We start from the raw sequence: 25869 nt of genomic DNA on the forward strand, positions 1-25869 counted from the left end.
CCTGGATACCCCCTCCCCCTCCTTAGCTTTATTGCTGATCGGTATCACAGAGGTGCCCATTGCATATAGAGGCTTAGTCTGTCACATCTTCCTTTCTGCCAAATTGGCTATAACCTCTAAATGGAAATCTGCACATCCCCCTAAGATACTGGATGTAATTCAAAGGGTGAACAAAACATGCCTCTATGAACAAATAATGGCCTTTGCAACCTCGAATGGCATCTGCAATGCTGTAAAATATGAGAAGACCTGGTGGGTATGGAAGGCATCACTATATATGTCCCCTCCTAACCCCAATACTTGATTGATCAGAAGCTCTCGCATCATGTTCCCTGAGTGTGACCCAGGGAGGAAGGGTGGGGATGCAGAGATATTCAAGGAGAAAAGATGTCCTGCTGTGGTCCGCTTGCGCGTAGGTCAACCCCTTAGAATCTCGCCCCTGGCAGTTGCGGACTGCACAGGTGGGGACTTACCAACCAAACTACCCAGGGGGTGGAATGGGAACTTCTAGAGGTCCCTCTACCGGATTGCGCAGGCGGTGCATTAACAACCAAACGACCCCAGAGGGTGGATTGGGATGGACAGAGGTCCTCTATTGAATTGTGCAAGTGGAGAATTATCAACCACATGACCCAGAAGGGTGGATTGGGACTTCCAGAGGTACTCCACTGGTTGCGCAGGTGGAGAATTATCAACCAAACGACGCAGGAGAGTGGATTTGGAATGTCAGAGGTCCTCTATTGAATTGTGCAGGTGGAGAATTATCAACCAAACGACCCAGAAGGGCGTATTGGGAATCCTTCACTGCATTGCACAGGTGCACACAGAATTATCAACCGGCCGAGTAGGGCAGATTTGGACTATGAGGGGTACTCCTGTGACCGGGCACTGGCCCAGTCTGGTACCGAACGGTTATGATGTGTGCTGAGGGGGCCGGGGCCCGTATTAAATGCTTTTTTTTTTTTTTAATACGACTGAGATAAGCGGTATGAAGGGTTAATTCTTGAATATCAAGCCACTGCACTGCCTTCTAACCCCTTGACAACCCGGCGCCGGCATAAAAGAAGTGGCAGGCCAGGAAGGGTTAAGTGGCTAGAAGACCAGGGGCAGTGCTCAGCTGGCTTCTGGGGGAGGGGAACAGCTAGGCGGGAAGAATTCGTGCCAGCTCGCCGCCCCCCTCACACAAGGGGATGAAGTTGCGGCCTAGTAGGATTGCGCAGGCGCCGCAGAGCCGGGGCCTAAGTTTCACACACGGCCGACCGGGAACACGGCCGGAAGGAAAACAGACACTGCTGCCGGAACCAGGAGTTGGGCAGAGGTAGCCACCCCCGCAGCCAGAGTCCCCAATGTTATAATATGTGCCGGTGGTGGCATTAACCCTTTCGGAGCACGCGCTTGGCACACGCTCCAAAAAGGGGCAGAATATGGTGGTGGATAGCGGGGAGCCGGAGTCGCCTGCGCTCCTCTCTTTTCGCTGAGAGAATCTGTGATTCTCCAGAGGCCATGGTTATTAACCCCCTATGAACCGTTATAGCCGTCGGCCTAGAGGGGGAGTGAGAGGGACTGTCTTAGGGTTCTTGTTGTCTACGATAAATAAAGTCCCCTGGCAGCCTTGTGCCTGTTAATCCTTGATATGCCAAAGAGGGAAGGAGGGGGAAGAGGGTTAACCATACTTACCTAGTCCCGTGTACTCACCTCATCTTCATCCTCTTCACCCTCCCTAAGTGGACCACAAGGTCACCTTGTCCAGCAGGGTCACCTCCTCAGCTGCTGACACCAGAGTGGCAGAAGTCTGGTATGGCGGGAGGGTCTTCTTGGCGGACCTAGGTGACCCCTTGGCTGGCAGAAAGCAGGGGAGCTGGGCTGCCTTGGATCCTCCCTTTGCTTCTGTGGGGAGGTTGAGCGGTGAGGGACTCCGACACCAGCCTCACTCCCCGGGATAACAGAGGCTGGGCGACTGTTTCCCAAACCTAAAAGAGAGAGGAGAAAAAAGGGAAAAATTGACTACGGCAGGGAGGTCTTTCCTCCTGCAGACACTAAGCTAAAACTGAAGCTCTCTCTCCAGGCTGGAGGGGGTATAGCTGCCATGGTAGGGGTTAACAGCTTTTGCCTAGTGTCAACACATATTACTGGTGTCTTTATAATCATACATTCTGCCTGTGAATAAAGCAGTAATATGTATATTATCTTTCTGAGCAGATCTCAATTTGGTAAAGCTATAGTACACAGTGTATATGATATGTACATTCTAGTACATTCTAGCACACAGCTCTTCCCTTTGCATACTGATGTCTAGCCCTGTCAATCAAGTGGAGTAGGAAGTGCAGAGCACAGGGGGTGTTACAAAGCAGTGCTCAAATAATTCAGCCCTGCCTTCTGGTGCTCAAAGTGGGTGGGCATGTTATTTTCACTCCTTATTAGGGTACTTTCACACTTGCGGCAGGACGGATCCGACAGGCTGTTCACCATGTCGGATCCGTCCTGCAGCTATTTCGCCGTGCCGCCGCTCCGTCCCCATTGACTATAATGGGGACGGGGCGGAGCTCCGGCGAAAGGCCACCGGACTAAAATTACTGCATGTCAGGCTTTTTAGTCCGGCGGCTTTCGCCGTGCACCGCCCCCGTCCCCATTATAGTCAATGGGGACGGAGCGGCGGTCCGGCGGCACGGTGAAATAGCCGCAGGACGGATCCGACATGGTGAACAGCCTGTCGGATCCGTCCTGCCGCAAGTGTGAAAGTAGCCTTAATCACTTGAACTTTTTAAAATGTTGCAAACTCACTCCAGTAGGAGGATGGCATATAAAAAGCTGGGGTAGCATTTCTAGACAAAAGTTTGGTTTAAAGATGCACCAAATTTAACAATAACATTTGATAATTTTCCACAAAGTACTTTAATGCTGATTCAAGCAAAACTGACTTCAGGTATTAGGCCTCTTGCACACAAACGCTGTGCATCCGTTCCGTGCATTAGGGACTGCAATGCACGGGCAAAGTCTGTGCGGTGGCCGGGACGGATCGAGACCCATTCAACTTGAAATACTGTAGAACAAGTTAAATTTTTTTGCGGTGCAGAGGCATGGACAGAAACCCCACAGGAGCACTCTGTAGTGCTTCAGTGGGGTTTCGATCCGCGCTTCCGTACCGAATGGCACTCCGTGAAGCATGTGACTATTTTTTAGTACCGTAGAGGCCCCTAGCGCTGCACTAGGAGCCCTACTACAGCTCCACACAGACTTAGGGGGGAAAAAAATAAAAAATAAAAATAAATCACTAAAATGCCTTAGTGGAAGTTCACACATCACTTTTCAGTTGAAGAATATACCCTGAAATTCTACAACAAAGTACAAGTAAAAGGGGTTTTACAAATATCACTCACAACATAAAAACTGCTGCAAAATGAAGTTATGCTATAGATTTTCAAATGTAAAATCCGAGCATACTTGCAATTCAGATTACATTGTTTGCTATGCATGGAGTGAAATCTGTGGCTTAATCCACACCAAAATTTACATGTAACTAGCAGTCTAAAAATGTATGTATCCCCCAATAGTAACAGCCGGTTCAGACCTGAGCGTTTTACAGCGCATTCCTACGCGTTGTAAAACGCTCAACAAAGGAGAAATCAATGCCTCCCTATCGGCATGGTTCTCACCTGGGCATTTTACAGCGCGTACGATCGCGCTGTATAACGCCCGACGCCCCAAGAAGTTCAGGAGCTTCTTTGGGGCGTAGTGTCGCACGTTCCCATACATAGACTTCCGGGAACGCGCGACAATGGGCGTTCGCTTCTGTCCGACGCGCGATTGTAAACGCCCGTACAATCGCGCGTACGTTCAGTACGCTCAGGTCTGAACCCGCCGTAAAGCTTGCCCTGCAAAAAATTAGCCCTCACACAGCTCTGTAGATTGAAATATAAAAATTTATGGGGGGGGGCGGGGGGGGTTTATAAAGAATTTTTTTTTAACCCCTTAAGGACCTAGGACGTACCGGTACGCCCTATTTCCCGAGTCCTTAAGGACCCAGGACGTACCGATACGTCCTGACTTAAAATCTGTATTCCGGCGCCCCAGGGGTTAATTGGAACGGGATTTCGGCTGAAATCATTCAGCCGGCATCCCGTAACAATGCGGGGGGGGGGGTCATTTGACCCCCCCGTATCGGCGATCGCAGCAAACCGCAGGTCAATTCAGACCTGCGGTTTGCTGCGCTTTTTGCAGTTTCTGATCGCCGCGGTCCCTGACCGCGGGGATCAGAAACTTTAGAGTGGCTAAAATAAATATTTTTCACCCCCCCCCCTGCACGATTTTATGCCGGAGGGTGGTGCGGGGGGGGGGTGTCGCAGGCGGTGGGGGCGTTGCGGGAGGCGGTGCGGCAGGCGGGATCGCGATCCCCCGCCCGCCTCCCCATGAACGATCGTTGGCTTCTAGTGGTTGTACCAGGGTGCCAGCACATTGCTGGCACCCTGGTATAAACGGCTGACATCTGTGAAGATGTCAGCCGTTTAACCCTTTCCATACCGCGGTCCGTACGGAACGCTGTATGGAAAAAGTTAACTGTCATCGGTCAGGGAGCTCCCTCCCTCTCCATCGGGGGGCTGCTGTGCCTTTGCAGCCCCCAGAGAGCCCCCCTCAGCCCCGTGCTTACCCTTCCCCGTCTGCGAAGTTCTGAGCAGACGGGGAGGGTTCCCATGGCAACATGACGCCTGCTCAGGCGTCCTGCTGTCCATGGTGCTGAACAGATCTATGCTAAAAGCACATATCTGTTCAGTGTAAGTAAAATACAGTACAGAACAATATATATTGTTCTGTACTGTATTATACAGACACCAGACCCACTGGATCTTCAAGAACCAAGTGGGTCTGGGTCACAAAAATGTAAAAAAAAAGTGAAAAAAGTTAAGATAAAAAAAAAAAACATTTATCACTGAATAAAAATTAAAAAAATAAAATAAACTACACATATTAGGTATCGCCGCGTCCGTAACGACCTGATCTATAAAATGGTCATGTTACTTTCCCCGCACGGTGAACGCCATAAAAATAAAAAAATAAAAACTATGAGAAAATTGAAATTTTGCCCACCTTACTTCCCAAAAAAGGTAATAAAAGTGATCAAAAAAGTCGCATGTACGCCAAAATAGTACCAATCAAACCGTCATCTCATCCCGCAAAAAATGAGACCCTACTCAAGATAATCGCCCAAAAGCTGAAAAAACTGGCTCTTAGACTATGGAGACACTAAAACATGATTTTTTTTTTTTTCAAAAATGAACTCATTCTGTAAAACTTACATAAATAAAAAAAAGTATACATATTAGGTATCGCCGCGTCCGTATCGACCGGCTCTATAAAAATATCACATGACCTAACCCCTCAGATGACCACCGTAAAAAAATAAAAATAAAAACAGTGTAAAAAAAGCCATTTTTTGCCATCTTACGTCACAAAAAGTGTAATAGCAAGCGATCAAAAAGTCATATGCACCCCAAAATAGTGCCAATCAAACCGTCATCTCATCCTGCAAAAAATGAGACCCTACTCAAGATAATCGCCCAAAAACTGAAAAAACTATGGCTCTTAGAATATGGAGACACTAAAACATTTTTTTGTATAAAGTTATTGTATAAAACTTACATAAATAAAAAAAAATGTATACATATTAGGTATCGCCGCGTCCGCGACAACCTGCTCTATAAAAATACCACATGATCTAACCTGTCAGATGAATGTTGTAAATAACAAAAAAAAAAAAAAAACGTGCCAAAAAAGCTATTTCTTGTTACCTTGCTGCACAAAAAGTGTAATATAGAGCAACCAAAAATCATATGTACCCTAAACTAGTACCAACAAAACTGCCACCCTATCCCGTAGTTTCTAAAATGGAGTCACTTTTTTGGAGTTTTTACTCTAGGGGTGCATCAGGGGGGCTTCAAATGGGACATGGTGTCAAAAAAAACAGTCCAGCAAAACCTGCCTTCCAAAAACCGTATGGAATTCCTTTCCTTCTGCACCCTGCCGTGTGCCCGTACAGCAGTTTACGACCACATATGGGGTGTTTCTGTAAACTACAGAATAAGGGCCATAAATATTGAGTTTTGTTTGACTGTTAACCCTTGCTTTGTAACTGGAAAAAAAAATATTAAAATGGAAAATCTGCCAAAAATGTGAAATTTTGAAATTGTGTCTCTATTTTCCATTAAATCTTGTGCAACACCTAAAGGGTTAACAAAGTTTGTAAAATCAGTTTTGAATAGCTTGAGGGGTGTAGTTTCTTAGATGGGGTCACTTTTATGGAATTTCTAATCTAGGGGTGCATCAGGGGGGCTTCAAATGGGACATGGTGTCAAAAAATCAGTCCAGCAAAATCTGGCTTCCAAAAACCAAACCGCGCACCTTTCACTCTACGCCCTACTGTGTGCCCGTACAGTAGCTTACGGCCACATATGGGGTGTTTCTGTAAACGGCAGAGTCAGGGCAATAAAGGTACAATCTTGTTTGGCTGTTAACCCTTGCTTTGTTAGTGGAAAAAATGGGTTAAAATGAAAAATTTGACAAAAATATGAAATTCTCAAATTTCCTCCCCATTTGCCAATAACTCTTGTGCAACACCTAAAGGGTTAACAATGTATGCAAAATCAGTTTTGAATACCTTGAGGGGTGTAGTTTCTTAGATGGGGTCATTTTTGGGTGGTTTCTATTATGTAAGCCTCGCAAAGTGACTTCAGACCTGAACTGGTCGCTAAAAATTGAGTTTTTGTAAATTTCTGAAAAATTTCAAGATTTGCTTCTAAACTTCTAAGCCTTATAACATCCCCAAAAAATAAAATATCATTCCCAAAACAATTCAAACATGAAGTAGACATATGGGGAATGTAAAGTCATCACAATTTTTTGGGGTATTACAGAAGTAGAGAAACTGAAACTTTGAAATTTGCTAATTTTTTTCAAATTTTTGGTAAATTAGGTATTTTTTTGTGCAAAAAAAATAATTTTTTTGACTTCATTTTACCAGTGTCATGAAGTACAATATGTGACGAAAAAAACAATCTCAGAATGGCCTGGATAAGTCAAAGCGTTTTAAAGTTATGAGCACTTAAAGTGACACTGGTCAGATTTGCAAAAAATGGCCTGGTCCTTAAGGTGAAAATGAGCCCGGTCCTTAAGGGGTTAAAGTAAAACAATAGAAACTATGTAAACATGGTATTGCTGTAATTGTACTGAACTGCAGAATTAGGCAGTCATTTTAGGCGCACAGTTAACACAATGAAAATAAAACCCAGAAAACCATGCCTTGATTTTGGATTTCCCCCAAATTCTTTCCAGTTTTTCAATACAAGCTATGGTAAATTGAAAGAAAATACAACTTTTCCTACAAAAAATCTTCATATGGATATGTAAAACAGAAAATGTAGGGCTCTTAGAAGGCAGAAAAGAAAAAAAACAAAAGCACCAACACTTAGCTTGGTCCTCATAGGGTTAAACGGGTTCTCAAAGATTTAACAATTGATCAAGTATCCCTAGGGTTGGCCATCAATATCAGCTTGATGGGAGTCTGACACCTCAATGATCAGCTGTCTGGGTGTAGCTCCAGGGCTATAATATATAGCACAGTGAATGGAGCCAGATACTGCAGCGCTGTGGACGGACAAATGTAGTTCAACGTCTGATCTACTCTCGGCAGTGGTGTGGGGTGTCAGACCACCAATCTGATATCGATGACCTATCCTAGGGAGAACCCCATTATACTTCCTCTCATTTATCACCACACCACTTCAGTTCAAAGTTGCCACCTGCTGCACCCAAAGCAATTAAGACGGCAGTAGTCATGTGACCAATGCCAGGGTTTTGGAAATTCTTATAACAGTACCCACCAGTTTAAAGGGGTATTCTCAACACGCTATTTCATACTTTAACTGATACTAGAAGACTGGCACACTAAACATATAGGATATAATGGGCAAGTCCAAACTGCAATTAATTTATATGACCCCTATTCCAAAAGAATGGACTTTATCGTGACGATTAACAGTGCACTGTGAATTCTGCAAGCAATCATCGCCCTAATATTATCGAGCGTTGGATCAAGGATCTGGACTAAGAAATATCGAAAGTCCTAGTCCCGTCTGCCTGCTAAGTCATCTCCGGAAGCATCAACCACCTTCTAATTACTAGGTGCTACAAAGGACAATGATTTTATATCCATTCTACAACCTAACCGATAACCGTGGACATATCTGAGGATGCCAAGTTCTAATAGGAGCCAGTTGCTGGTTATATGGTATTAATGGTGTATAATATTTTATGTTGCAAATTCCACTGAGCTAGCCGCTGGATACTTACCACAACATTGTGCAATATTCTGTATTTTCAGGCACTTTTTAGCCATTGTTAACATTTTACTTTATCTTTATTTTATCTGTATGTATAATAAATTCATTGCAGTTTGGACTTGCCCATTATGTCCCATATGTTTAGTGTGCCAGTCTTCTAGTATCAGTTATTTTATGCATTCTTTGAAGGGTGAATTATTTTAGATCTGAGCACCTTTCCGTGATTGTGAGGAGTTGAGCAATTTCCCTTCTAACTCTATGCTATTTCATACTTACGCTGTCCACTTCCTGGTTTCAGCACTCAGCAGGGGGCGGGCTCCATCTTGATTAAAGTCTTCTCCCGGCCGGGCCACGTGCTGGACTGAACGCGCATGCGCCCTGGTGACTTCTTCCTGGCAAGTATACTATACTGGCCAGGAAGAAATCACCATAGCGCGTGCGCTTTCGGGACTTCGCACGGCCGGCAGAAAAGAAGAAGTCGTCTGCGCAAGCGCGATTCCGGAGAAGAGCAGTGGCCGTAACCAGGGGAGACGGAAGACAACAGTCAGGTAAGTATATGTTTATTTTCTTCTCAGGGGTTAGTTAATTAAATATTGGGAATTAGTTAAATATATTTAGAAAAATGATCACTGCTAAATCATTAACAGATTTAACAGTGATCATTAAGATGGGAATACACATTTAAGGCACTTTATACATTATGTAGCCGTATGCAGAAAGGGGGAGCCATCTCGCCTGCCTGTGCTTTAGAGCAGCCATCAGCATAAATACCACACTAATGGTCAGCCTGGCAATTACAGTTTATTATTCTAGTTGCCTTACGTTCCTACTTTACTTGACCTATCAAAACAGTTGCTATCATATGTGATCTAGTTATGCGCTGATGGAGTTACCAAAATATAACCCATTACAGGCAGACTGAGTAGGGAATTCTACATTTTTACTATAAGTCATGTTCCATGGGCATGTGTGTCACCATGCAGAATATGGATTCACAGCACGTCAGTAAGGATCACAGAGCTCACTGTGCAGGGAAGAGCTCTACTTTTGCATAGATTAATTATTGATCACCAAATAATGCAAGACCACTTTTTTTTTTTTTTACAAATGTTATATTGGGAGATGCAGACAGATCATAAATCATCCATCTACATATAGGTTCCATTCAAGAGCTGCTAAAATACAATACAAAAAAAAAAAACATTTATGGCACAGAACTGTGTGCACTAAACAGCAAATAAAGAGAAAACAAAAATCTGGATGTTCCTTCAGACACAAGTCCATTTGATGGTGAAGCCTCTGAGACGATGACCAAAATTGCAGTAAAATATGATCTTTAAAAGGACACAGGGATATTGAAAATCAATCTATGGTCTAGATCACGGTCTTCTCTCCTCCAAAAGATTAACTCTGTGGTTTCATGGTATGCAATTCAAGCATCCTCAGTAGGGTAAAGGCAATGCCTCTACCTCCTCTACACAGTCATTATAAGCGTCTTCATAGTCTTCTTTAGATTTTATTAATATTACACAGGTTGGGCGCTTGGAGCCAGCAGCAGCACCTAAGTCCTATGAGAAGAAATAACATCAGTATTACATCAGTCCTTTTATTATCCTCTCAGCTCAATACAAGCACAAAAATCCTGCTCAATGTTTCTTATTTTTCAGCTGATCATTTCTGTATGTCATTATTTAAAAGGCTATCCTGGTTCAGAAATTAAAGGGGTTGTCTCACTTCAGCAAGTGGCATTTATCATGTAGAGAAGGTTATTACAAGCCACTTACTAATGTATTGTTATTATCCATTTTGCTTCCTTTGCTCGCTGGATTCAATTTTCCATCAAATTATACACTGCTCGTTTCTATGGTTACGACCACGCAGCAATTCATCAGTGGTGGCCATGCTTGTCTTATAGTGTGCAAGCACGACCACCACTGCTGGATTGCAGGGTGTTCATAACCATAAGTGTATAATGTGATGGAAACAATCATAAAAAGCCAGCAAAAGAGGAAATATGGACGAACACAATACATTAGTAAGTGGCTTGTATTAAAGTTTTCTACATGATAAATGCCACTTGAAGTGACAAAACCCCTTAAAAGGGTTGTCCATCATCAAGTGATGGTCTGTCCTCAGGATAAGCCATCATTACCTTATCAGCAGGAGCCTACAACCCCGCAGATCAATTGTTCCAGCACCAGAGCTATAGCCGACCAGCTAGTGATGGTATATCCCAAGACAACACTTAACCACCTCCCGACCGCCTAACGCACGGATGCGTCCGGAAGGTGGTTGATTCATTCCTCCTGGACGCATCCGTGCGTCATCTCGCGAGACTTCCTGTGAACGCGCGCACACAGGCGCGCGCGCTCACAGGAACGGAAGGTAAGAGAGTGGATCTCCAGCCTGCCAGCGGCGATCGTTCGCTGGCAGGCTGGAGATGTGATTTTTTTTAACCCCTAACAGGTATATTAGACGCTGTTATGATAACAGCGTCTAATATACCTGCTACCTGGTCCTCTGGTGGTCCCTTTTGTTTGGATCGACCACCAGAGGACACAGGTAGCTCAGTAAAGTAGCACCAACCACCACTACACTCCCCCCCCCCCCCCCCCCCCTGGTCACTTATTAACCCCTTATTCACCCCAGATCACCCCATATAGACTCCCTGATCACCCCCCTGTCATTGATCACCCCCCTGTCAGGCTGCATTCAGATGTCCGTATGATTTTTACGGATCCACTGATACATGGATCGGATCTGCAAAACACATACGGACATCTGAATGGAGCCTTATAGGGGGGTGATCAATGACAGGGGGGTGATCACCCCATATAGACTCCCTGATCACCCCCCCTGTCATTGATCACCCCCCTGTAAGGCTGCATTCAGACATTTTTTTGGCCCAAGTTAGCGGAATTTTTTTTTTTTTTTCCTTACAAAGTCTCATATTCCACTAACTTGTGTCAAAAAATAAAATCTCACATGAACTCACCATACCCCTCACGGAATCCAAATGCGTAAAATTTTTTAGACATTTATATTCCAGACTTCTCACGCTTTAGGGCCCCTAGAATGCCAGGGCAGTATAAATACCCCACATGTGACCCCATTTCGGAAAGAAGACACCCCAAGGTATTCCGTGAGGGGCATATCGAGTCCATGAAAGATTGAAATTTTTGTCCCAAGTTAGGGGAAAGGGAGACTGAGAAAAAAAAAAAAAAAATATCAATTTCCGCTAACTTGTTCCAAAAAAAAAAAAAATTTCTATGAACTCGCCATGCCCCTCATTGAATACCTTGGGGTGTCTTTCCAAAATGGGGTCACATGTGGGGTATTAATACTGCCCTGGCATTCTAGGGGCTCTAAAGCGTGAGAAGAAGTCTGGGATCCAAATGTCTAAAAATGCCCTCATAAAATGAATGTGGGCCCCTTTGCACATCTAGGCTGCAAAAAAAGTGTCACACGTGGTATCGCCGTACTCAGGAGAAGTTGGGCAATGTGTTTTGGGGTGTCATTTTACATATACCCATGCTGGGTGAGATAAATATCTTGGTCAAATGCCAACTTTGTATAAAAAAAAATAAAAAAAATAAAAAAATGGGAAAAGTTGTCTTTTGCCGAGATATTTCTCTCACCCAGCATGAGTATATGTGAAAAGACACCCCAAAACACATTGCCCAACTTCTCCTGAATACGGAGATACCACATGTGTGACACTTTTTTGCAGCCTAGGTGGGCAAAGGGGCCCACATTCCAAAGAGCACCTTTCGGATTTCACAGGTCATTTACCTACTTACCACACATTAGGGCCCCTGGAAAATGCCAGGGCAGTATAACTACCCCACAAGTGACCCCATTTTGGAAAGAAGACACCCCAAGGTATTCCGTGAGGGGCATGGCGAGTTCCTAGAATTTTATATTTTTTGTCACAAGTTAGCGGAAAATGATGGTTTTTTTTTCTCCTTACAAAGTCTCATATTCCACTAACTTGTGACAAAAAATAAAAACTTCCATGAACTCACTATGCCCATCACGAAATACCTTGGGGTGTCTTCTTTCCAAAATGGGGTCACTTGTGGGGTAGTTATACTGCCATGGCATTCTAGGGGCCCAAATGTGTGGTAAGAAGTTTGAAATCAAAATGTGTAAAAAATGACCGGCGAAATCCGAAAGGTGCTCTTTGGAATATGGGCCCCTTTGCCCACCTAGGCTGCAAAAAAAGTGTCACACATGTGGTATCTCCGTACTCAGGAGAAGTTGGGCAATGTGTTTTGGGGTGTCATTTTACATATACCCATGCTGGGTGAGAGAAATATCTTGGCAAAAGTCAACTTTTCCCATTTTTTTATACAAAGTTGGCATTTGACCAAGATATTTCTCTCACCCAGCATGGGTATATGTAAAATGACACCCCAAAACACATTCCCTAACTTCTCCTGAGTACGGCGATACCAGATGTGTGGCACTTTTTTGCAGCCTAGGTGGGCAAAGGGGCCCACATTCCAAAGAGCACCTTTTGGATTTCACCGGTCATTTTTTACACATTTTGATTTCAAACTACTTACCACACATTTGGGCCCCTAGAATGCCAGGGCAGTATAACTACCCCACAAGTGACCCCATTTTGGAAAGAAGACACCCCAAGGAATTCGCTGATGGGCATAGTGAGTTCATAGAAGTTTTTATTTTTTGTCACAAGTTAGTGGAATATGAGACTTTTAGCGGAAAATGATTTTTTTTTTTTTTTTTTCTTGCAAAGTCTCATATTCCACTAACTTGTGACAAAAAATAAAAAGTTCTATGAACTCACTATGCCCATCAGCGAATACCTTAGGGTGTCTACTTTCCGAAATGGGGTCATTTGTGAGGTGTTTGTACTGTCTGGGCATTGTAGAATCTCAGGAAACATGACAGGTGCTCAGAAAGTCAGAGCTGCTTCAAAAAGCAGAAATTCACATTTTTGTACCATAGTTTGTAAACGCTATAACTTTTACCCAAACCATTTTTTTTTTACCCAAACATTTTTTTATCAGACATGTAGAACAATAAATTTATAGAAAAATTTATATATGGATGTTGTTTTTTTGCAAAATTTTACAACTGAAAGTGAAAAGTCATTTTTTTGCAAAAAAAATCGTTAAATTTCGATTAATAACAAAAAAAAGTAAAAATGTCAGCAGCAATGAAATACCACCAAATGAAAGCTCTATTAGTGAGAAGAAAAGGAGGTAAAAATCATTTGGGTGGTAAGTTGCATGACCGAGCAATCAACGGTGAAAGTAGTGTAGGTCAGAAGTGTAAAAAGTGGCCTGGTCTTTAAGGGTGTTTAAGCTATAGGGGCTGAGGTGGTTAATTTAAGGTGGACAACCCCTTTAAAGTTTACTCCATGAATGATATTTTAAATAAAAAATTCTGAGTATCAATTCCTCCCCAGCTGAAGACCTCTGAAGGCCAACCCCGTCTGGGCTTTTTTTTTTTTTTAGACAAATGATTAAAAACTCATCCAAGTTCTGTCAGTGATAAACAGGATCATCTCAGACTGCATTCAGTTTGTCAATCTCTTCCTTTCAGGTGGCACGAGTTAGCGTTTATTTTTTAGGCCAGGAAAATAAATAATATAATATAATATATATAAATGAAAAAAAAAAAAAAAACACATTGAGCATCTCCTGAAATACAGACTGCACAATTAATTGGCATTAGTGTTCTGTCCGTTTTTGTTTTTGGACTCGTTGACTTGAATGGGACAGTCCAGTGTGAAAGATGGATTACAATAGAACATGCCATGGTTTTCACAAACTAGATTTTTATTTTTTAAATATAGTAACACCGACGATAAAGTAAAAAATAAAAACAAACTATTGGGCTCCACCCAACTAAACCAAAAACTGTAAGGTGCTCACTTCCACGGCACACCCACTGCCGATTAAGTATAGTATAATAGTCAGTTATTAGTTAGGACTCAGGAGGGCACTCGACTATATACACCCGACCTAATACTGTCCACTGAGGAAGGGGTATGCAACTTCGAATTGCGTTTGGTGAATTCTACAACAGTGAATTAGCGGCACAGAACAAAATAATCCTTTGGGGTCACCAGCACATCTGATACAGGAGAGACGAGACGGCGAACTTAGATTCGCTCTAATCCTTCCTACAGCAAGAGGGATAACGGAGACCGGCAATCCTGACACGTGGGACGCCGAGGTTCGGCAACTAACAGTGCTCAACGATTGCAATTACAGCTTTCAGCCGGGACATACCGAATACATGTGGAAGCTGTAACATTGTTACATTGAAGATGACAAACTGTTATTGATTGACCCCAATAGGATGTTCTGTCAAACAATTAAGGCAGCCGCTATTATACAAGGATTTCTGTACAGACGTCAGTTTTCTTTTTTATAAAGAGGCCTCTTTTTGATGAAATTTGCTTTTAATATATCTCTGGGAGATTTATTTTAATTGATCTACATAAGGACGAGATCCATATCAATTGATCCAAATAAGGACAATACTTCTCTAATATTAAAAGTAGATATAAGATCACTACTCTGAAGGATTATTGTTACCCCAACTGTAACAAGCTCAAGTGTGAACCTAGAGATATCTACAAACAGAGCTCTCAAGGATATACATGGAGTCCTAAGAACATATGATGTTATGGGCTTTTTACAATTATTATCCACATTTCACAGAATTATAGATTCTAAGGGCTCGTTAAATCAACCGTGCCGTTTTTTGTGGTCAGCAAAAACGGATGCCGCCCGTGTGCCTTTCGCAATTTGTGGAACAGAACAGGGGGCCTATTATAGAAATGACTATTCTTGTCCGCAAAACGGACAAGAATCGGACAGGATTTATAATTTTTGTGGGGCCATGGAACGGAGCAACGGATGGGGACAGCACAGAGAGTGCGGTATGCATCTTTTGCGGACCCATTGAAGTGAATGGTTCCATATACGGACCGTATGCGGAACGCAGAAAATGGCCTGTATACAGAACGCAAAATACGTTCGTGTGAACGAGCCCTAATCATGAATTTTATCATTTATCCTTTTTAATTCTTGATAATCATGAAATATGTATTATGGTATTCAATGATGAGATAATCATGGCGTATTGATTTCACTAATGTAATTATGACATTCTAATACATGTTCGGATTCAATTAACCACCATATCTATCATATTTTCAGGGTGTTAGTGTACATATTTATTTATATTTTTACTTTTGCTAATTTATTATTCCAATAAATGAAATTGTAGTAGAACCAAGTTGTATTTGTTTCCATGCTATGGAACCTGCAAGTAGTTTTAGTGATTAAACCATCGTTGCTCAAGAATGCCGTTCTTAGGCCTATTGCACACGACCGTATGGCTTTTTCAGTGTTTTGCGATCCGTTTTTTCACGGATCCGTTGTTCCGTTTTTTGTTTCCGTTTCTGTTCCGTTTTTCCGTTCCGTTTTTCCGTATGGCATATACAGTAATGACAGATAAAATAGGGCTGGGCATAACATTTTCAATAGATGGTTCAGCAAAAAACGGAACGGAAACGGAAGACATACGGATGCATTTCCGTATGTGTTCCGTTTTTTTGCGGACCCATTGACTTGAATGGAGCCACGGACTGTGATTTGCGGGCAATAATAGGACATGTTCTATGTTAAAACGGAAAAACGGAAACGGAATGCATACGGAGTACATTCCGTTTTTTTTTGCGGAACCATTGAAATGAATGGTTCCATATACGGACCGTATACGGAACGCAAAAAACGGCCAGTAAATGGGGAAAAAAAAACGTCCGTGTGCAATAGGCCTTACCCTGTCCGATTAAATTGGTTGTTTTACTATTGGGAAGAAAAACGTATAAAACTACTACCATTAGTGAGCAGCCCTCTGCGGTTTTAGAAATTATTTTATGCCCACCTATATCACTAACCCTACCCCCATTCCGCACATCCAATCCTCAACATTGGGCTTTGATTGTTTAGCCTCAGTGGTCAGATGCAGCAATGCCCAGGGTGTAGGGGTATATGGGCACAATCACTGTAGCCAAGAAGATTACATCTTGACTGCTGCGACCTGGAGGATCAGAGTAAAGCCACTGGAAGCAGCAGGAATAAGTTATTTTATCATTTTATGAGCACTCCTGCCTGGGGGACTATTTTTTTTTTTTTTTTTTTTAAGGACGCTAGAACTCAGAAAACCCTTTAAGGCCCTATGCATACAGCACAAAGGCTGTGAGGTGGCATATGCTCCAATGGATGCTGCAAGTATAAAGCAATGCTTATAGGAGTAAAGCCCATAATATGTTACCTATTGCAGCACATCACGATTTTTTTTAATGGAGGCATATGATGCCCCCTGGAGATGTACTACAGTTGTGGGCATTAGGCCTTATAGTACAAAAGTCTTGATACCCTGCTAAACTAGGAGAACGCTGCTGCCTCTAACAGAAGTATAACTGGGACATTTTAAGATTAAAATAACGCATGTGAATCTAAATGTACTAAAACAATAGATGATGACTGGTGAATATTAGATGAAGTCATAAAATAAGCTTAAACCTGAATAAATTATACTCACAGATTTAGAAGGGACATATGCATATGGTATGCTGCGCTCTTCACACATGATAGGAACGTGGCAATACACTTCAATAGGAAGGGTGTCACCAGCAAGTACGACAATGCTGCAGGAGAGAAAACAAACCGCTAAATGAACTGTATCAGAGGGTGCGTGGAAACTATGTTACTGTAATTTCATGCTCATGCTGAGCAGAGAAAGCACTGAGTCAGTGGCATACCTACCATGGAGGCGACTGCTATGGGCAGGGCCGCTGATAGAAATCATGGGGCCCCGTACAGCATACATGACGGGGCCCCCTTCAGCTCCACCCCCTGATCCCTCCTTCAGCCACACCCCTGGCCCCGCCCTTGGCCCCTCCCCAGACGCCGCCTTGAAACAACATGCAGATTTGTCTACAAGTGATATTTATGGCACTGTTATGGAGGGGATCTGTGGATGGCACTGTTATGGAGGGGATCTGTGGATGGCACTGTTATGGAGGGGATCTGTGGATGGCACTGTTATGGAGGGGATCTGTGGATGGCACTGTTATGGAGGGGATCTGTGGATGGCACTGTTATGGAGGGGATCTGTGGATGGCACTGTTATGGAGGGGATCTGTGGATGGCACTGTTATGGAGGGGATCTGTGGATGGCACTGTTATGGAGGGGATCTGTGGATGGCACTGTTATGGAGGGGATCTGTGGATGGCACTGTTATGGAGGGGATCTGTGGATGGCACTGTTATGGAGGGGATCTGTGGATGGCACTGTTATGGAGGGGATCTGTGGATGGCACTGTTATGGAGGGGATCTGTGGATGGCACTGTTATGGAGGGGATCTGTGGATGGCACTGTTATGGAGGGGATCTGTGGATGGCACTGTTATGGAGGGGATCTGTGGATGGCACTGTTATGGAGGGGATCTGTGGATGGCACTGTTATGGAGGGGATCTGTGGATGGCACTGTTATGGAGGGGATCTGTGGATGGCACTGTTATGGAGGGGATCTGTGGATGGCACTGTTATGGAGGGGATCTGTGGATGGCACTGTTATGGAGGGGATCTGTGGATGGCACTGTTATGGAGGGGATCTGTGGATGGCACTGTTATGGAGGGGATCTGTGGATGGCACTGTTATGGAGGGGATCTGTGGATGGCACTGTTATGGAGGGGATCTGTGGATGGCACTGTTATGGAGGGGATCTGTGGATGGCACTGTTATGGAGGGGATCTGTGGATGGCACTGTTATGGAGGGGATCTGTGGATGGCACTGTTATGGAGGGGATCTGTGGATGGCACTGTTATGGAGGGGATCTGTGGATGGCACTGTTATGGAGGGGATCTGTGGATGGCACTGTTATGGAGGGGATCTGTGGATGGCACTGTTATGGAGGGGATCTGTGGATGGCACTGTTATGGAGGGGATCTGTGGATGGCACTGTTATGGAGGGGATCTGTGGATGGCACTGTTATGGAGGGGATCTGTGGATGGCACTGTTATGGAGGGGATCTGTGGATGGCACTGTTATGGGGGGGATCTGTGGATGGCACTGTTATGGGGGGGATCTGTGGATGGCACTGTTATGGGGGGGATCTGTGGATGGCACTGTTATGGGGGGATCTGTGGATGACACATACCGTATATAGCATCTTATGCTATGTGTCATCCACAGATACCCCTCCATAACAGTGCCATTCACAGATACCCTCCATAACAGTGCCATCCACAGATCCCCCCCATAACAGTCATCCACAGATCCCCCCATAACAGTCATCCACAGATCCCCCCATAACAGTGTCATCCACAGATCCCCCCCATAACAGTGTCATCCACAGATCCCCCCCATAACAGTGTCATCCACAGATCCCCCCCATAACAGTGTCATCCACAGATCCCCCCCATAACAGTGTCATCCACAGATCCCCCCCATAACAGTGTCATCCACAGATCCCCCCCATAACAGTGTCATCCACAGATCCCCCCCATAACAGTGTCATCCACAGATCCCCCCCATAACAGTGTCATCCACAGATCCCCCCCATAACAGTGTCATCCACAGATCCCCCCCATAACAGTGTCATCCACAGATCCCCCCCATAACAGTGTCATCCACAGATCCCCCCCATAACAGTGTCATCCACAGATCCCCCCCATAACAGTGTCATCCACAGATCCCCCCCATAACAGTGTCATCCACAGACCCCCCCCATAACAGTGTCATCCACAGATCCCCCCCATAACAGTGTCATCCACAGATCCCCCCCACAACAGTGTCATCCACAGATCCCCCCCATAACAGTGTCATCCACAGATCCCCCCCATAACAGTGTCATCCACAGATCCCCCCCATAACAGTGTCATCCACAGATCCCCCTCCATAATGGTGCCATCCACAGATCCCCCCCATAAGTGTCATCCACAGACCCCCCGGCCCCCCCCATAAGTGTCATCCACATGACAGACCCCCCCCCCATAACAGTGCCATCCACGGATCCCCCGCCCTCCCTATAACAGTGCCGTCATGACGTCATCCATATAGATCCCCCCCCGCCACTCACAGTAGTATACATTAATAAATCGGTGCAGCCGTGCAGGCTGCAGACAGTAACTTTAATTTTAGCACAGGCACAGCGCTCATCTCTTTACTAAAATACTACCTTACATTCAGCTCCTGCCTCCTCCCTCCACCCTCCAGTAACAAGTGCGGGCGGCAGCGCTCACTCACTGACGTCACGCGCCTGCGCCGCCTAGTGGGAGGAGCAGGCGTGTGACGTCAGTGAGTGAGCGCCGCCCCCACACTGCCTGCTGTTACTGGAGCCAGCCCACTGACAGCAAAAAAATTAAAATGGCTCGGGAGTCGGCAGCCCGGGCCCCCCTGCCAGCCGGGCCCGGTACAACTGGGCCAGCTGTACTGGCCTATCAGCGGCCCTGGCTATGGGACATGGGGAAGTAGGGGCCCAGCCCCGAGTTGCTACTTCTCTTTCCAACATAAATCCACTGCATTTTCCTGCATCCGCCACTAGGGGGAGCTCAGTGCATAGAAACTTTTACAGCTGCTAATGCATTGTAGGGTAACTGTATAAATTCCTAGGCACTGTGCTCCCTCTAGTGAGAGTTGCAGGAAGCCAGCTCTACGCTAAGGGGGTTATTTATTAAGACAATCGTTTTAGACGCATGTCTTAATAAATCCCTAAGCTGGCGGTGGATCCGGAGTTATAAAAGGGACCGGCCTCTTCATAACTTTGGCATATCCAGTGCCGCTACTAAATGTAAGACAGCTTCCTTGCTACTTCTTTCTATGCCTGAAACAGCTGTAGAAAATAGTAAATGAGACAGCCCCTTCCCCACCCACTTTTTTAGACCTGGCGTGAGCAGGGAGAAACTGCAGATTGAGGCGCAACGCAATTGGCACCTGAAATACGCCTAATTTAGCCATATTTCAGGTTGATAAATGACCCCCTAAATGTGTGAGATAGATAGATAGATAGATAGATAGATATATCTATCTATCGATCAAGGGGAAGCATCTTGCACAATTTTACATAACAGGTGCTTTATTAAAAGGTTTCTCTGGTTATACACAAAAAATAAATAACCCCAGTATTCAACCTTACTGCATTATATAGGTCAGGTGATGAAGTTTTGAGTTTATTTTGATTTCTCCAGTGCAATTGCAATCTGTGACCCATAACCTATGTTTACATGGAAAAACCTGACCATCAATGGGTAGGGTCCGGGAGAATTAATGCGGCCCTGAGAGGTAAAGTCATTGATGATGTAATCTGGAAGGTGAACCAACATGGTGAAAAATGTCCCGTGACCATAATGGAGTGGAGATTGTAGCTGTGACTACTAAGTGGGGTGACCTGGTGGGGAGATTGTGGCTGTGACTACTGAGAGGGGTGGCCTGGTGGGGAGATTGTGGCTGTGACTACTAAGAGTGGGGTGACCTGGTGGGGAGATTGAGGCTGTGACAACTAAGAGAGGAGTCACCCAGTGGAAGACTGTGGCTGTGACTACTAAGAGTCAGGCTACCTGGTGGGGAGATTGCAACTGTGACTAGTAAGAGAGGGGTGGCCTGGTGGGGATATTGTGGCTGTGACTACTAAGAGTAGGGTGACCTGGTGGAGAGACTGGGGCTGTGACTACTGAGAGACGGAAAAGGCGATTTCATATCCTGTTTTTGTGTCTACAGCATCTATGCAGATCCATCTGTATCCATGGATATAAAGGCTATGGACACCTTCTGAGCCATATTAGATCTGTCACACTGGTTGTCTAATGGCTCATTCCCACTCACCCTCCTGTCCACTGCTGAACTCTTCTTAGCTGATTTATGCCTAACTCAAAGCTAAACTTCATATATCATCTTCGGAGATCACTCAGGAGAAGTCAGAAAAGGCTCTGAAGGTGTCCATAGCATTTAAGGAAATACCCACACTAGCAGGTATGCATGACCGCCACTCATCTAATCAAACACCTTTTTACATTTGTGCAAGCCAGAAAGTACAGAGGTACGGGACACCCATTCTAGTAATTGTTGAGGGTGCCAGCAGTGGGCAGCTCCTGTCACTAACTATAGTATGGAAGGTATACCATTAATAAACCTACTCACCCCTTCTCTCCTTTATTGATGAACTTTTGAACCTCCTTCACTCCTCTCCGGATATTCTTATGTTTGACAGCTAAATAAGAGAAGAAACGGCAAGTAAGTACAGAAACATACCGCTGACACCATGCTACTAGGGCCAGGATCAGAGTCAATGGTGACCACATCACCTAAGTGACTAGACAGAGGGAGGCGCTGCCTGTCATCCCCCCGTGGCATCCGGTATAATGGGAATATTTTCTGCTGCTTTATGTTTTTGGCTCACAATCACTGATGGAAATCACAGCTCAAACACTGACCAAAACTGAGGTTTAAATTAGGCCTAAAATGCCCACACACATTCAACAGCTGATGGAGACACGATTGTTCAGTCGCTGGCTCTCTCTCCCAACTTCCCCAGACACGTTCTGTTTGGCTGTATCCTATGCAGCCACCAGAGAAAGCTGCGACTAGACACTATTGACAGCAGCTTATCTCCTGGAAGAACAGAAGTATACAGCAAAAATTTTAATTTCGCCGAATTATTAACACCCCCCACACACATCTGTCGGGGGAGAGTCAGAAGCTCCCCATACACATTAGGGTTGTCCAGACCTGCCATTCGTGGCTGCCAAAAGACAATATGTATAGCCAACTTAAAGGGGTTGTCTCATCACAGACAATGGGGGTGTAACGTTACATTACCCTACTTCGTGAGATTTCCCTACCTCCTAACTTCCGGTCTCACCGCTAATGCCGTGAGGATGCATTCCCGAGTTTTGACGATCTGCGCGTACGCAAACGGACAGTTTTGGGAAAATCTCACAGCGGAGCTCAGCTGCACACCGGGACACTGCACATGCGCCGGAGAGCCTCAGTAGGGAAATATTACGGCCAAGTGCGCAAGCGCGGATTTATTTAACAGAAAATATGGCCATGAGATCTCCCTACCCCCACACTGCGCAGGCGCGGAGATCAGATGGATCTTCTGGAGTTAGCTGCGCTTGCGCACTGGGCCGTAATATTTCCCTACTGAGGCTCTCCGGCGCATGCGCAGTGTCCCGGTGTGCAGCTGAACTCTGCTGTGAGATTTTCCCTAAACTGTCCGTTTGCGCAGATCGTCAAAACTCAGGAACGCCTCCTCACGTCATTAGCGGTGAGACCGGAAGTTAGGAGGTAGGGAAATCTCACGAAGTAGGGTACTGTAACGTTACAGGTGCATATCGCTGCCTAGGAAATGCCCCCATTGTCTGATAGGTGTGGGTTCCACCTCTGGTAGGCTGCAAAGAGGTGTCTGGAGATCTGGTCACCACCCAGCGCACTCCCCATAGAAGTGAATGGAGGAGCAACGCGCATGGTCACTGCACCCATTCACTTCTATGGCCCTGACGGAAATGGTCAAGCCAGCACTCGCCTATTTTTGAGAGCCTCATAGAAATGAATGGAGGGCGGCTGCACACGTGCCTGCGTTATGCCCCCATTGTCTCAGATGAGACAACCCCTTTAACGCCAGCCGAGGTCTGCCATGAACAAACTGTAGTCTACGAAGGGCTCTTTCACACTTGTCTGATCTTCCGGCATAGAGTTTCGTCGTCGGGGCTCTATGCCGGAAGAATCCTGATCAGTTTTATCCTAATGCATTCTGAATGGAGTGAAATCCGTTCAGGATGCATCAGGATGTCTTCAGTTCCGGAACGGAACGTTTTTTGGCCGGAGAAAATACCGCAGCATGCTGCGCTTTTTGCTCCGGCCAAAAATCCGGAACACTTGCCGCAAGGCCGGATCCGGAATTAATGCCCATTGAAAGGCATTGATTCGGATCCGGCCTTAAGCTAAACGTTGTTTCGGCGCATTGCCGGAGCCGACATTTAGCTTTTTCTGAATGGTTACCATGGCTGCCGGGACGCTAAAGTCCTGGCAGCCATGGTAAAGTGTAGTGGGGAGCGGGGGAGCAGTATACTTACCGTCCGTGCGGCTCCCGGGGCGCTCCAGAGTGACGTCAGAGCGCCCCAAGCGCATGGATCACGTGATCGCATGGACATGTCATCCATGCGCATGGGGCGCTCTGACGTCATTCTGGAGCGCCCCGGGAGCCGCACGGACTGTAAGTATACTGCTCCCCCGCTCCTACTATGGCAACCAGGACTTTAATAGCGTCCTGGCTGCCATAGTAACACTGAAAGCATTTTGAATACGGTTCCATCTTCAAATGCTTTCAGTACACTTGCGTTTTTCCGGATCCGGAGTGTAATTCCGGCAAGTGGAGTACACGCCAGATCCGGACAACGCAAGTGTGAAAGAGGCCTAAGCTACCTCACAGACTTACAATACAGAAGTACTGGAGGGCATCATAGAAGCAATCATGGCATTGCAGGGTCAAGTTGGATCAAACTTTAAAAATAAAGTTCAAAAGAGGTCCTAGAAAAATAAAATTAGCCAAATTTTTTTAAAAAAAATATGCCAGAATTGGATGACGTTTCTTTTTTCTCAGTAATGCTGGCAGGCCAGTGATTGGACACATTATGGTGACTGGGGGAATCACAGGGATCATACAATTAGCAGCTAAACTGTGGATTATTATTTGTGAATGCGGCAAAGTACAAGCAGAAGAAAGGTCTGGGGGCAGTGTAGTCACTACAGCGCCCCCTACCGGTGTCCTCAGGCAGGGGGTACGCAGCCAGCACCGGGGCTCGCATACCTTTCTTGATGCACTTGTACAGCCTCTTGGTCAGCTTCCTCCCCGCCAGCGGCTTAGCGATAGGGTTCAGGTTCTCGAGCAGCTCCTCATACGTCCGCTCTGGAGCCTCTGCAGCCGCCGCCACCGCCTCCTCTTCCTCCTCCACCCGCTTCTCCTTCTTTACCTTCATGCTGGATGTGAACACCACGTGTCTCCTTCTTCTGTCTCACACGCTGCTTCCGGCTGCACGACTTCCGGTTCTGAAGGAAGTGGGGGGAGGAGCCAGGACTGTACCATTCTTATTTCTGGGTATTTCGAGCTAAAATAAAGATGCGTTTCGCAGACATTCAGTGAAGTCGGATTGTGAGGACGCTCCAGCTCACACAAGTTGTCACAGAGCGTTCTACTACTCCTGAATAGTAAAACTATATCTGTAATGATACATCTCTCCAGTAATAACCCTTTCATACATTATTCTTATTATAGCCATTCAGGATGCTAGGATAGCCAGGTGGCAGCTTAAGGCTACATGCACACAACCGTATGTGTTTTGCGGTTCGCAAATTTCGGATCCGCAAAAAAAAACAAAAAACGGATGCCATCCGTTTTTTTTTTGCGGATCCATTGTAACAATGCCTAAAATGGACAAGAATAGGATATGTTATATTTTTTTGCGGGGCTACGGAACGGACATACTGATGCGGATAGCACACAGTGTGCTGTCCACATTTTTTGCGGACCCATTCAAATCAATGGGTCTGCATCCTATCTAAAAAAAGAACTGAACGGACATGGCAACAAAATATGTTCGTATGCATGAAGCCTAATGGTGACCACATTGATGCCAGTCGTCTGTGGTGAAGCGTGCCACAGAAAAGGATTCCTACTCTTAATAGATTGTCAGCTTAATGTGTGCTATAAACATTTGCACACCGCCTGTATGAGGTGAGGGTATGCTGAGAGTTGTTGTTTCGCACACTAGACTCACACTACATCTTCTCTGATTGGAGTTCTTCCTTTTCTTCTCCATTCCATCCAGACTGCCATGACGACTTCTCCCAGCTATGTGTCATCTCTGCAGCGTTTGGTGCTCAGATGTCTTCGGCTCCTTACTTTTTCAGCAGATTCTCACTGTCTCTATGAAGACAATTTCCTTGTTGTGCCACACACTGTGCCCCTGGAATATAATACTGCTGTACATTGTGCTCTCTCAAAATAATACTGCCATGCTGTCATCTTAAAACAGTGCAATACCTTATGGTCCTAAATACTGTGCCCTTTGAAATGGATATTAATATACACAGTGCCACATGATGCAACCCCTGATGCCTAGGTAAAAGAAACTTGCCTGTCTCGGTTCCTGTGTTGTCATCTAGAAATGTCAGTATCTTCTTCAGGCCAAGCTCCTGAGGAACAATTACATCTATGCACCACGTGAATCACAGAGCAAGTGGTGATGAGTGGGGCAGGCAGCCTGTGTCTGACTAATGGTACCTACGTCTTATGGGTTACGACCACATGGCACGGTTGTTACGTGGGTGCGCTGCAGTCAAGTACTGGGCGGCCATAATTAGAGGCAGCTGCAGGCCATGTGGACACACATTACTCAACCCTAGGCCAAGTCACAACTGTGCCATGTGATCGTACCCTATGGGTGCCAGGTGATATTTTAACAACCAGGTAATGAGAATGACT

At 45.2% G+C, this 25869-nt stretch overlaps 1 protein-coding gene across 1 annotated transcript; it reads right to left on the reverse strand.

The window, feature by feature from the left end:
* Window positions 1–9591: 9591 nt before the first annotated feature.
* NHP2 (NHP2 ribonucleoprotein) lies at window positions 9592–24429 on the reverse strand. The gene is made up of 4 exons (XM_040415697.1): window positions 24196–24429; window positions 21525–21594; window positions 16923–17028; window positions 9592–9898 (listed from the first exon to the last, which is right to left on the reverse strand). Exons 1-4 carry the CDS (start codon window positions 24362–24364, stop codon window positions 9773–9775), a joined length of 471 nt encoding a protein of 156 aa, XP_040271631.1. The 5' UTR covers window positions 24365–24429; the 3' UTR covers window positions 9592–9772.
* Between the last annotated feature and the right edge of the window lie 1440 nt (window positions 24430–25869).

This window comes from Bufo bufo, chromosome 1, assembly GCF_905171765.1.
Source record: "Bufo bufo chromosome 1, aBufBuf1.1, whole genome shotgun sequence".
Lineage (NCBI taxonomy): Eukaryota > Metazoa > Chordata > Amphibia > Anura > Bufonidae > Bufo > Bufo bufo.

Excerpts from the sequence above, each read along its gene's own strand:
- NHP2 (XM_040415697.1), bottom strand. The coding sequence starts at position 24,364 with ATGAAGGTAAAGAAGGAGAAGCGGGTGGAGGAGGAAGAGGAGGCGGTG. Across the intron at positions 21,595-24,195 it reads GTACAAGTGCATCAAGAAAG|CTGTCAAACATAAGAATATC; the intron begins GTATGCGAGCCC and ends TCTCTTATTTAG. Across the intron at positions 9,899-16,922 it reads CATATGTCCCTTCTAAATCT|GACTTAGGTGCTGCTGCTGG; the intron begins GTGAGTATAATT and ends TTCTTCTCATAG.